The sequence below is a fragment of the Mya arenaria genome, chromosome 15 (assembly GCF_026914265.1).
Source record: "Mya arenaria isolate MELC-2E11 chromosome 15, ASM2691426v1".
In the NCBI taxonomy this organism is placed as follows: Eukaryota; Metazoa; Mollusca; class Bivalvia; order Myida; family Myidae; genus Mya; species Mya arenaria.
Genome location: NC_069136.1, coordinates 34,742,115 through 34,753,980, shown reverse-complemented (window position 1 = coordinate 34,753,980; position 11,866 = coordinate 34,742,115). Strand labels below are relative to the sequence as shown.

At 34.8% G+C, this 11,866-nt stretch overlaps 1 protein-coding gene across 1 annotated transcript; it reads right to left on the bottom strand.

Moving 5' to 3' along the window:
* Positions 1 to 637: 637 nt before the first annotated feature.
* On the bottom strand, positions 638 to 2,434 carry LOC128219322 (uncharacterized). Its single transcript, XM_052927131.1, has 2 exons — positions 2,009 to 2,434; positions 638 to 1,879 (listed from the first exon to the last, which is right to left on the bottom strand). The coding sequence occupies exons 1-2, from the start codon at positions 2,432 to 2,434 to the stop codon at positions 665 to 667; spliced, it is 1,641 nt and encodes a 546-aa protein (XP_052783091.1). The 3' UTR covers positions 638 to 664.
* Positions 2,435 to 11,866: the final 9,432 nt, after the last annotated feature.

The window sequence follows — 11,866 nt, the reverse complement described above, 5'->3', positions numbered from 1 at the left end:
AATGCGCAACTTTTACACATATTTGATAAACCGGAATTAAAATATTAGTAATTGGTTTTGCAGCTGAATCCAAGAATTGTACAATTAGAATATTATTTTGTCGCGTTCTTCTCTTGCGAAACCTCATGATATTTATAAGTTTAGCTGTGTGTGCATAATAACATTACACGAATGAATACTGCTGTGAAAAACTACAGAAACAAGCTCAGTTGCGAAAAGTATAAACATAAATCCGGTTTAGTGTCACTGGGTAAACGCCAAAAACAAAAAATCACAAACAAGAAACATAGAAGAACAGCACAAAAGTCCACAAACAGCACAAAAACCACACGTAAATAAATATAAACATATTTCACCGATGTAAAATATGGTTTTATGTTTTCGAATCATTTGCAATGTAAATGATAATATACATGAAGAAATTATTTCATTTAATATGTTGATACAAGATTTTGCTGATTAAATATATATTGTTGTTCTCAATCAATTAATTTTAATAGTTCTCATATTTAGATTTTTTGTTATCAGGCAAATATATTTGTTTTAAATCTTACAAACATTTATAGGTTAAAAAGATATAAGTGAAATTAAATCTAATGAAACATAGTACTAATCATAAGAAATGTATTGATGCATTTTCAATACGATGCATGAAACTACTAAATCATTTGATTAAATTGAACAATTTCAGTTTCATGCTGCCACTCAAACTGTTCGAGACAATCATCCTGGAGCCATCCCTCGAGACGGCCACGGTATACGGACCCCTCATGTCAACGTTTAATGACGTTAGAATGTCCCCGCTGGGTGATATCTGCACGATGGAGTTTGATTTCTGACTGCAGACAAATATTGAGCCGTCGGGGCCAACACAGGCGTCTCTCGGTTCGCGTATCCGTCTATCTTTCAGCTCTGTTTCCATGCCGGTCACTGTGTTGTACAGGTATACCGTGTTAGCATATCTAGCAGTAAGAACTACTGTGTTAATGGATGGGATGTAGGTACCCCGACTTTCATTGATCATATACGTTTTTTCAGGAAACTGCACGTTATTGAAATCGCTCACCTTGCCGTCCATGTCGATCATTCGGGCAGGCCGTGGGTCGTTCCACGTGCTCACCACGAACGTGCGGTCGTTTAGTGGACAGATGGAAAAGCAGTACGTAGATATGGTCAGCGTCTTCATTAGCGTGATCGTGTTGCCATTGCACACTTTCAACAGGCATATTGCTCTGACATCTCCGGAACTGATGGTTATAGCAATATTGTTATCAGAGTAACATGTTACGTCCCTAGGAAGTGCCTTAAAGGTATAGTTGACATCCAATTTCTGCAGCGTGTCACTCATAACAAAACATTTCCTATTGTTATTCACGGCAACGATCATTCCGTCCGGTAGAAAGTCTAGTCCGGTAATAAACGGCTCTTCATCTGCGATCCTCATGGTCGTCGTTACCTCCAGTCGTACTGGTGTACAAGGAAATGGTTGTTTATCCGTTCCTGCGTATTTATTAATGCTCAACAATTCGTCAACATATTGTTCGTCATACCTCACGACTAAATGGCATATATTCTCCTTCAAAGACAGCAGACACTTTACAGTCTCATTCCACACCAGATTCATGTATACGGCGTGGTCGTCTTGAAGCAGACCTTCAATCACTCTCCTAGACTCCTGCAGTCTTTTCTTGAGGACTTGTTTCATTATGAACTTTTCAGTAGCTGATCCGTCTTTGTTTACAACGACAAAAAAAGAGCGTGTCATATCAAGGGAGCCTTTTGCCAGGTTTGCCTCCAACTGTCTACTTTCTTGACGGATTTCTTCTTTGTTTGTCGTATCAGTCATCTTCTTTATGGCCTGCTCCTTGGCACGTTCAAACTTAGATGTGATATTTTTTTTGTAAGCGTCAATTTCAATACATATTTCACTCATCTTATTTGTTGTTTGTGTAACGGAATAAATACTTCGCTTGACAATGTTTGACGCTTCGTCAATGGTTGAATTAACTTCCTTGTTAAGAGTCAACATGTCTGAGTTACCTTCCTGCACTAGCTTTGCGACCTCTTGAAGATTGTCACACTTCCGATGATAGGCGAGGGCGCATATTTCACAACACAGATCATCATGATCTTCGCAGAAGAACACAAACAGTTTCTTGTGTTCAAGGCACCGATCCAGACCTTTCATATCGACAACTTTCTTGACACTTTCTGCTTCGCTAGCGAGACCTATGTCGTGGTCTCCGGCTTTGTAGATCGTGTGACTCTCGCAGTAATCGCTACACAGGAACTCTGAACAGGTTTTACAAAACTGGTCAGCAAGGGAGGGCCGCTTCTGGTGACCACACGGATCACACTTTTTTCCACTTCTCCCACCGACCGCGTCATCCGCATTGTCTAACATAACGTCACCTTTATTAAATTTTGCAGCCATTTTAAAATCAGGTTTCACAAAAAAAGTCCACGTACTTTTAAACTGAATTTATAAATGCTTGCACATAAAATGTCCTTCTTTTGATGTACGCTGCTTAATAGTGAGTACAGTCGTTAAATTCAAGTCTATGAGATATATACCCGAGCGTAACGAGGGTACATCTCATAGATACGTCCACGAGGAGTCTATCCGACTTAGACCACGTGAACTAAAGCAATGAGGTTTGGTTCCTGTCTTCAATCTAAAGACTCATAAAACCCAAATACCATTTAATTTTTAATACCGCAGACGATGAGTATTTTGGTGTGGCTCAATTAAGAATTTGCTATGGTTAGAGAATTAATGTGGGAAATTATGTTGTTGTTTTCAGTAGTATTAAGTGTTGTTTGGATGTATAATTGTCACCATTGAACTAGTTACCAACGCTAAAAAATCGGTAAAAATATCTAAAATTAGAACACCCTAATGCACAAGCCAGTCGTAAATACGGCACAGTAGTTGGTGCAGCGGGAGTGGGTCTTTCGGGTCGACCTGATATTTATACATCGGACGATACACCACAGTCGGGGTTGAGAACGCCACCCTTGGACTTTCCTCATGCCAAAATAATTTTACGCAATCATCAGGTTGTCTAAATAACCTATGAGTTCGAGCTAAACACACCAACCCCCGACCCTTACCTAGTGGGGCAAAACTACTATAGGTGCATTTCGTACTGTTATATAATAGTTATGTCGTGAACGACTCGTGTAAGGGTTTTGATAAATGTACTTGTGTCATAATATTGTTCATATTGCACTTTTAGACGGAATTTAACATGGTAGCAACTATTATTTTTTTAAACTAAAATAGCGCTGGATTTGTTTATTTACATCTCAGTTTAGTTACATTTTTTGTATATTTCCAGTATAAAATACTGTTTCCACTTTGTATAAAATTCGTTTAACCAAAACACGCTTTTAGAATATATTCATTGATTATTATTATTAGACCATGATAAAAGTTTTTTATCAAAAATAGTTGCCCAAAAAAATTACAGATTATTTTTCTTGGCCTATAAATACAGTACTAGTATCATGCTAAAATGTTCATCAAAATTGATCCATATGCCTCGAGGAAATCGTGTTTTAGGAGTTGTATTTATACTTCTGATGGTACAACATGTATATGAGAAATGGAGCAATGAAATAGCGAATGCCGATTGATTGGATTAGAGTGAGCGTAATCTACTCGTTGTCTATCCTATACGTAGAACCTGATACCATCATATACAGCCGATATTCGTAGGTTTTATTATGTTTATATAGAGTAAACGTTTGTGAATTTAAAATAGGGTATGGCTATATATTTTGTCTGCATATAGGTTAACTTACCTATTTGAATTTCACTGAACATTTTAATATGTATCTTACTCATAATCTTGTTTATTCTAAACAAAGAAAGTGAATTTATTCTCAAATACAAACGTAAAGATCAATCGGGTTAACATTGTCAAAAAATTTCACAGCAACTTTAACAGGGTGGTACTTGTTAAGTGAGTCTAATGCGATTTAAATGAGCATTGTTAGAACTTATTTCGTATGTGGCGGCGGATAGGTAGAAATCGCCGTATTTTTTTCATACTCAAGAAAGCAAAGTCTGGTAAAAAAAATGGAGAATATAAGCGTTATAATTGTAGTCAGTATATAACACAATTTAGTACCTCAAAGTATATATAAATGCTGTTACTGGAAAGCTTTACCTAATAATCAGTTATACTGCCATAAAAAGGTACCTAATGTTTGTGGGTGGATGGAGGGATTTGGTAGGCCGGATTAGACTCTTACAGCCGACAGGATTAGAATTCTATAAGAAAAGAAGCAACCATAAATTACAGAAATAAACTGACTTTCATTAAAAAAATGGCAACATTTTCGAACAATACATGCAATGTTGTTTTTTACTCTTTGACATAAAACGATAAATTTACGAACTATTACTAGCCACTTAAATTACATATAAAAGTAAATTTCAACAATATTGGATATGTGATTTTAACTGAAAATAACAATAATCATGTATGTGATGTTTATCTATACATTAGTTTAGTATGCATATTGACAGCGTATCAAATCATACATATATACATAGATTTTCCACGCGGTTAAAAAATGATATTGCTTCCATTTAGTGTAGCTTTAATTGTATATAGCTTTGCAGGGCATGGAGATTGTCGTAAATCTGAGAAACGACTAGACTGAGCTCGAAGTGCATAAATCTATCAAAATGCAAAGCACACGACTGTCGTGGTTCAAAAGTTTCAAACATCCGTTTTTACAGTGTATATGTAATGGTGCGACATACACAAACATTCTGTAGCATTCCAGAGTGTTTTCTGTCGTCATTTATATATTTTTATGAATCATATGTATACTATTGTTCTAACAGATAATATCATGTAACAGATTTGATTATGTATTTATTCGTGCTTGTCAAAGATTTTAGCAATGTAGGCATAGAAAACGCGGGAATACAATACTAAGGGTCGATTGTACAGAGCTTTGTTAAAGTTAACAACGTGATTGTCGAAATCGTTGTTAACTTTTAAGTGTAAAATATTTGACGATGTGCTCAGATATTTATATAAAACAAGTATATCTAAAACTGTTGTCTCCAATCTTGTTAGAAATACTGCAGATCATAAGTGTATCCATTAAACTTCCATAGCAATACAGATTTGAAAGTTAACAACGATGACGTGATCAACGTTGTTAACTTAAACAAAGTTCTGAAAAATCGACCCTAAGTGTCTTAGATTTCTAAATATTAATCCGGATTCAGTTCAAATGTTAGCGGTATTATGGATAACCTGAGAAAGAGGTAGACACTCCCCACAATAATAACTTAAGTCTAACAGGATTGGACTACATATTAAACGCATTAAAACATGAAACATACGATACACACACATTTTCTTCGGAACCTATTTAAAGCATTAAACACCACCACCGATAGAATCAATGACTACATTTAAAGGTCTTTTAGTACAAGTTTATCTTTATGTTATGGATGTTTTTACATTCTAATAGTGACAATTTATAAAACAATCCTCAAGAGTCCGCCATAAACTGTTTATTTACCCGTAGGGTAGGCACACTGAAACAGCTGCATATAATACTCATAAACAGCATTTAATGTATTTAGTCTCCACTCTTTACCTAATTTTACTCAAAATATTGGACTTAAAGCTGCATTCTCACAGATTGACCGATTTGACAAGTTTTGTTGTTGTTTTTTTTGTCTCAGAATCAGCTGATCAAAACTCAATCTCAACTCATTTTTCCACCTTACACTATGACACTATTGAAAAGCATATTCTCACATGCATTATGTTGATTAACATGATTGCTCAAAATCCAAAAAAAAATCATTCTACAGCACAAAATGTACTTGAGTAAAACTCAAAAATAATAAATTGGACTCATGTACATTTTTTGTTCTCAAACTTTTTTCATTACAATATTTATTATTGTTTTTATCAACATGATGCATGAGAGAATGCGATTTTAAAATGGGTAAACATATACAATTTTGAATCATGTTTTGCTGTAATTTAATAAAAAGAGTTGAGACTGAGATTGATTTGACTCGAGTATTTTCGTGATATTGAGGCCAGATCATTACTGTTTGGAAAAGTGGCGAAAGGTTTAGTTTCTGTCAAACCGATAGTAAAGCTTTTAGCTATAAAACATGAAATTGCGAGCGTAAATATTAAAAACTGCGACCAGATCTTTCATAAGCTGTCTTATATCACCGATTTTCATACATTTAATCAAAGTTTGGCACATTCCAAGACAAAAAACTTGTCATAAAACGGCCAATCTGTAATCTGTGAGAGCGCGGCTTTAACACCGAACGCAAAGCGGTCGCTATTGTTTTCAGAGTTGTTTTTGTCATATGTTTAAACGTTTCTTTTGACTACAAATGCTTAGTGAAAGCTATCCATTGCTTTTAAACGCCAATGACCTGAGATGAAAAAATGTTCTCGTTACATCCATATCAAATATACGAAATTATTGTTTGCATGAGACGACTGTTCATATATGTTCGAATCAAACGCTTTTTAATGTCTATAAAAGTGATATGATTGTCACTAATACGCCCTCCAAAACATCCTTTACTTTCCAACAAATCGTGAAACCGTACGTTGGTAAAAGTATACATGTCGGAGAATCCTTCAAATGGTAAACGTGATGTGTTCAATCATTAAATGGATATAGAATGTCCGTTAAAATTTAAATAAAAAGTTGCGTGTCCTTCGGGTGGGAAAACATTGGGTCAGTAAAACTCATCAAAATACTAAACTTTGATTATTGTGTTCTTAAAGCTGCACTCTCACAGATTGAACGTTTTGACAACTGCGAAAATGCATGGAAACCAGTAATATAAGACTGCAGACAAAATATCAGATCCGTGATTTTCATATTTAATTCAAATTTATATTTTATGCATTATCTTACACCGTTAGTAACGGTTTTAGCCATAACATATTAATTTTTGAAAGGAAATATGAAAATCTGCGATTTGATCTTTTGTCAGCAGTGTTATATCACTGGTTTGCAGATATTTACACAAATATTGGCTTATTCCAAGACAAAAAAAAAAAGTTGTCAAGACGACAAATCTGTGAGAGTGCAGCTTTTATAAAAAATGACCATGGCCATTATTTGACCGATGTGCACTAAGTACTGGAATTGAATATTTTCATAAAGTGCGCAATCTATATTAGGCAAATATGTCTCTTACATGTGAAATGACACTCGTTAATAATAGCATGTACTATAATTCGGTGTAATACGTAATTCCATGACAACTCTTTGACAAGAATGCGCAATGACCATTGGCTAGCTGGCAAAAATGTGACAAACAGCCGGACAGTAACCGGCTGTTGCTGACATCAGGCACCATGTCACAGGTTGAGACCACCGACGGTCATGGAGGTATGCGTATAAAATGGAAGTATATTTTGTTTTGGTCGTTGTTTTGTTTTACGTTCCTGGAAAAGTAAGTTGTTTTATCTTATTATGACATTACACTTAAATATGATTGAAATATATTGTTATAATAACATAAAAAATGTATATACATGAGGTATTTTTATAATCAACAGTTACTGTAACATATTGATTACAAACTTTGTTTATCATGAATTGCGTAATTCTGTAACTTGTTTGTTTTTATAACTGTATTATCTCTCGATTATAGTTAATTGGCCTTTTTATTGTTTCCGAGGCTTGTGCAATACTTTACAATATTAAATTTAACTGTGTAAATTCCTATTATCTGTTTTACCGTGCAAGGCACGAATTGGAATTCATTTGAGTAATTTTTCGAAATGTTTTTTTGTCTTTAGCATTATGCCAACTTCTTTTCAAATTACATTAAAAACCGTCAAATCCGTTCAGTAACACGCAAACTGCATTCAAAACGATTGAACGTGGTAAATATTAAAGGCCGATAGGCGATTAAATTGGCTGAAAAACTAGGTCGTTATCTAATAGTTACTATTAACTCTTATAACAATAATAATACAACGAACTATCTCAACATCTGAGTGTAAATACTTGCATATTGTTAAATCGTAAAAAAAATCAATTAGAAACTCTTGTAGTGTAAAAACTGACATGCAGTTAAATTTGGTAAATTAGACATAGATAAAGCCTAAGCTTTTATTATCACAAGAAACAAGTTAATGTGGCTTTAAGTGTGAGGTTCAGTACTCGTAAACTGGCTAAAACTCTGCTACCCCATCCCAAGTCAATTCCCAGTGAGCTCCTTTGTCACTTCCCGTTAAAAGGCTGGTAACCAAATCATTTAATATAAATAAAAAATATATGTGACGTTTGGTTTCGTCGTTTTTGTGACGTCGATTTTATAGGTGTCTGTAAGGCCGGTAACTTGTGGCTCTTAACAGGGTATTCGATTTATTTATAAAGTGCTGGGCTGGTCCCTATCGCTTTCATTTTATTTTGATATATCTGATTGCAGGTAAACCGAAATGATGAAATTTCTGATAACTCTGGTAGCGCTTGCGCTAATTGTCTCCCTTGGCGAAAGCTTGATGAGCCCTTGCTACGGACAGAAACCCCGACCAGTGGGCTTCTGCCCGCCCGCTAACAAAGACTACCTTTGGCACTGGAATGGGAAAAGATGCGTGCGACTTCCGGAAGCATGCTATGACACCAGGCCGGGAGACAACGCGTTCCTGAGAGAAAGCCAATGCAGGAGCATGTGCGACAAGTGGTTGGCATCCTCTGGTCAATAATTCACTGACATCAATTTAATGGATCTATATTAACGATGACAGACTGATACTACTTTATTAAAGATGCTCTCTTACTCCCAAATAAGATTTACCAAACTTAATACAATTTTTGAATACACAAAAAAGGATGAATACATGTCAAAAACAATGTTTTTTATGAAGGATACAGAGTTTATTTTGAAAGAAATGTGCAAAAACGGTATTTCTACGGTAGTAGTTCACAGTAAATTTTAGCACTCACCAAACATTTAATATTTCTGCATTTTCAGCTATTAAATGCACGGTTACAATCTTGTTATTAGAAATGAATTGTTTCTATCAATGCATTATTCAGTATGTAGTTTAAAGTGTATCACTCAAAATTTATGTTTGTTTTACATGTTTATGTATTGATTTTGAATAAGAGTGTCACTTTAATGATGAGAGACTGAACTCCATATTAATTGAAATCTAATCCATTCGTCAATTACATATCGATTTATTATATTGAAATGTTAATGAAATATATTGGATAAATACAGTGTTTTTATTTCATTCTATCAGATCAATGTACGAATAATCATTAACTGTCATTTGAGCTATTCGATGTACATAAATATGAGTTTTCGATGTTTGCATGGCGACCCCTTGCAATTTAAGGTATCATATAAAATGGTCTCATGTGAAGAGGGGGAATATGTAAATATGATATATAAAAAAGACCAGAAGTCAAATCACTTTCGTCTAAATACGTGGATAATGCAAGTTTTCCTAACATTTTAGACTAACTATCCATTTGCGATCCAATTTGGCTAACCTATGTATTGCCAAACTAAATATATTTCCAGTAAAAAGGCAATTGTTGGCACATGCGCAAGACACAATAAGCGTCGTAACCGGTTAACGCACGTTCCCGCTCGGGTTCCATTCTTTACTGATTTCAGAACGCGTATTGATTCAAGTTCAATTTTGATCTCAAATAGTTCCGCTTTAATTGCGTTTTAAAAGCTTGCTTACTTTCATTTTTGGATAAAAAAAAATATTGCATACTTACATATATAATCGATCGAGCTCTTTTGAAAAGCCATGATGTATACAGTAAAAAAGAGAACGGGCGCGTTGATGCAAGCGACTCATCTGGCATGGTGGGGTAATGCAAGATGGTATTTTCCTGCATACCAATTTATTTGTGCCAGAAAGCACGTAGTCTGGAGTACCTTCCCCTATCGGTACTGTATGGAATATCAGTAAGCAGGGAACCAGACTAGAAAGCACGATGCTGCTGCTGCGAAGGAGATGGTTAAAGACGACGTGTGATCACCTGAGCGCTTGGTTTACCAGCCGACAATTGTTGCCAAAATGGCAGCAAGATACGCGATTGTCAGTTAAAATGATTTATTGACATTAGAAACACCAAAAGTAAATGACCTTGTCACTGTAATAGTTATTTGTTATAATTTGTTCAAAATTAAATTTTAAATATATATTGACTGCACTGAGTGTGAATGTGCATAGTGGCAACCTTTGGAAAATACAGTCTGGTTAATATGCACTATATGCCTTAACGTAGTCAATAATAATAATAATAATAATAATAATAATAATAATAATAATAATAATAATAATAATAATAATAATAATAATGACGATGATCATAATATCAATAATAAAAGTAATAATAATAATAATAATAATAATAATAATAATAATAATAATAATAATAATAATAATGGAAGCATAATTATTAGTGCCTTAAACATAACCAAGGGTAAGATCCCTCAGACGCATACAAAAGTGAAGATAGCAGGATTACAGGGTACATTAACTATGGGGTTACAATAGAATATGGTTATAAGGTCTGCGTTTTGATCAGTTAATGTTGTATTCGACTCGAGTGGACTTTTTCAGAGGCCAAAATTTCCAAAATCAAATAGGACATTTCGGATCAAAACGCAATTCTAATACTCCGTTTATTATATACATTACTGGTTTAAATCACGTAAAAGACAAATATTTCATGGTAAATGTCATTGAATTGACGCACGTGTTTGTTTTATGACGCCATTTTAACATCGCGCAATGATACTTGTTATGACGTCACATGTCGCCAGCAGAATGAAATTGGGTCGTATTGTACTGGAGTGTATTATAACCAGTGCGTGGACCGTGTGTGTCTTTTATGTTATTTACCATGTGACTTGAACTTGAATAAGCTTTGTAGATTGTAAAGCTCCGCAGCTGGAATAGCATTTACTTTAATTATGCACCATAATCTTACTAATGTTCACTTCACAAATAACCTTAGCGAAACGTTATTTGCAATCAGCTGATTTTGCACCGATGACGAGGTCATGTTATTCTGCCCAAACCAAGTCAGTCTCGACATTTTATACCCTGTTGAAGACGTCGAGTTGAGCCTATTGAGGTATGTCAATCATTTCAATGGCACACTCAAACACCTTAAAACGCAATTGGACAGTTTTGTCACGTGATACTTATGGATACGCAGGTTATGTTGGATTGGATTGCAGTTATCACCGCCACTTCTCAATGATTCAAAACGCTTAAATCGATTTGCAAACCGTAGTATTGGGGCCCAAATGACGTAGCTCATACATGTTATTTTTGCCATTCGGAATACCTCGGCCATTTTCCATCGAAAACAACCTCGGATGTGTATGGACGGTTTACAATGTCAGAAATCTTGACATTTAACTACGCTGCAAGTAGATCGAGTAGTAATTTCAATTTAGCAGATAAACTTTTTTTTGATTTTGCGCTTGGTTATCTTACTTATATATGCAAAAATAGACTTCACTGGCAATCAATTTAAACTTAGTTATACAAAATAAAAAAATACATTTGATTAATACTATAATTTAAAATTTTACGAACTACTTCTTCTGATGTACCGGTAAACATCCGTGGTTGATTTCGATGGAAAATGACCGAGGTGTTCCAAATGTTATTTTGCATTTTGCTTGAAGGCACCACCTGTGGTATTTCAATAATTACGCCATTAAGGACACCATCTTCTTGGTGGGCGTATTTCTTAAAAATGTAAAACATAAATTCCATTACAAGACAAGGAAAATAGTACACACAGAATAGCGATCGACAATTAAAAAAACAAAAACATTTAATCAACA

What these genes read in the sequence shown, in the direction of transcription:
- LOC128219322 (XM_052927131.1), bottom strand. Translation starts at nt 2,434, where the DNA reads ATGGCTGCAAAATTTAATAAAGGTGACGTTATGTTAGACAATGCGGAT. An exon ending in TGTTGACTCTTAACAAGGAA is followed by an intron (nt 1,880 to 2,008) that starts GTTAATTCAACC and finishes ATCACATCTAAG; the next exon opens with TTTGAACGTGCCAAGGAGCA.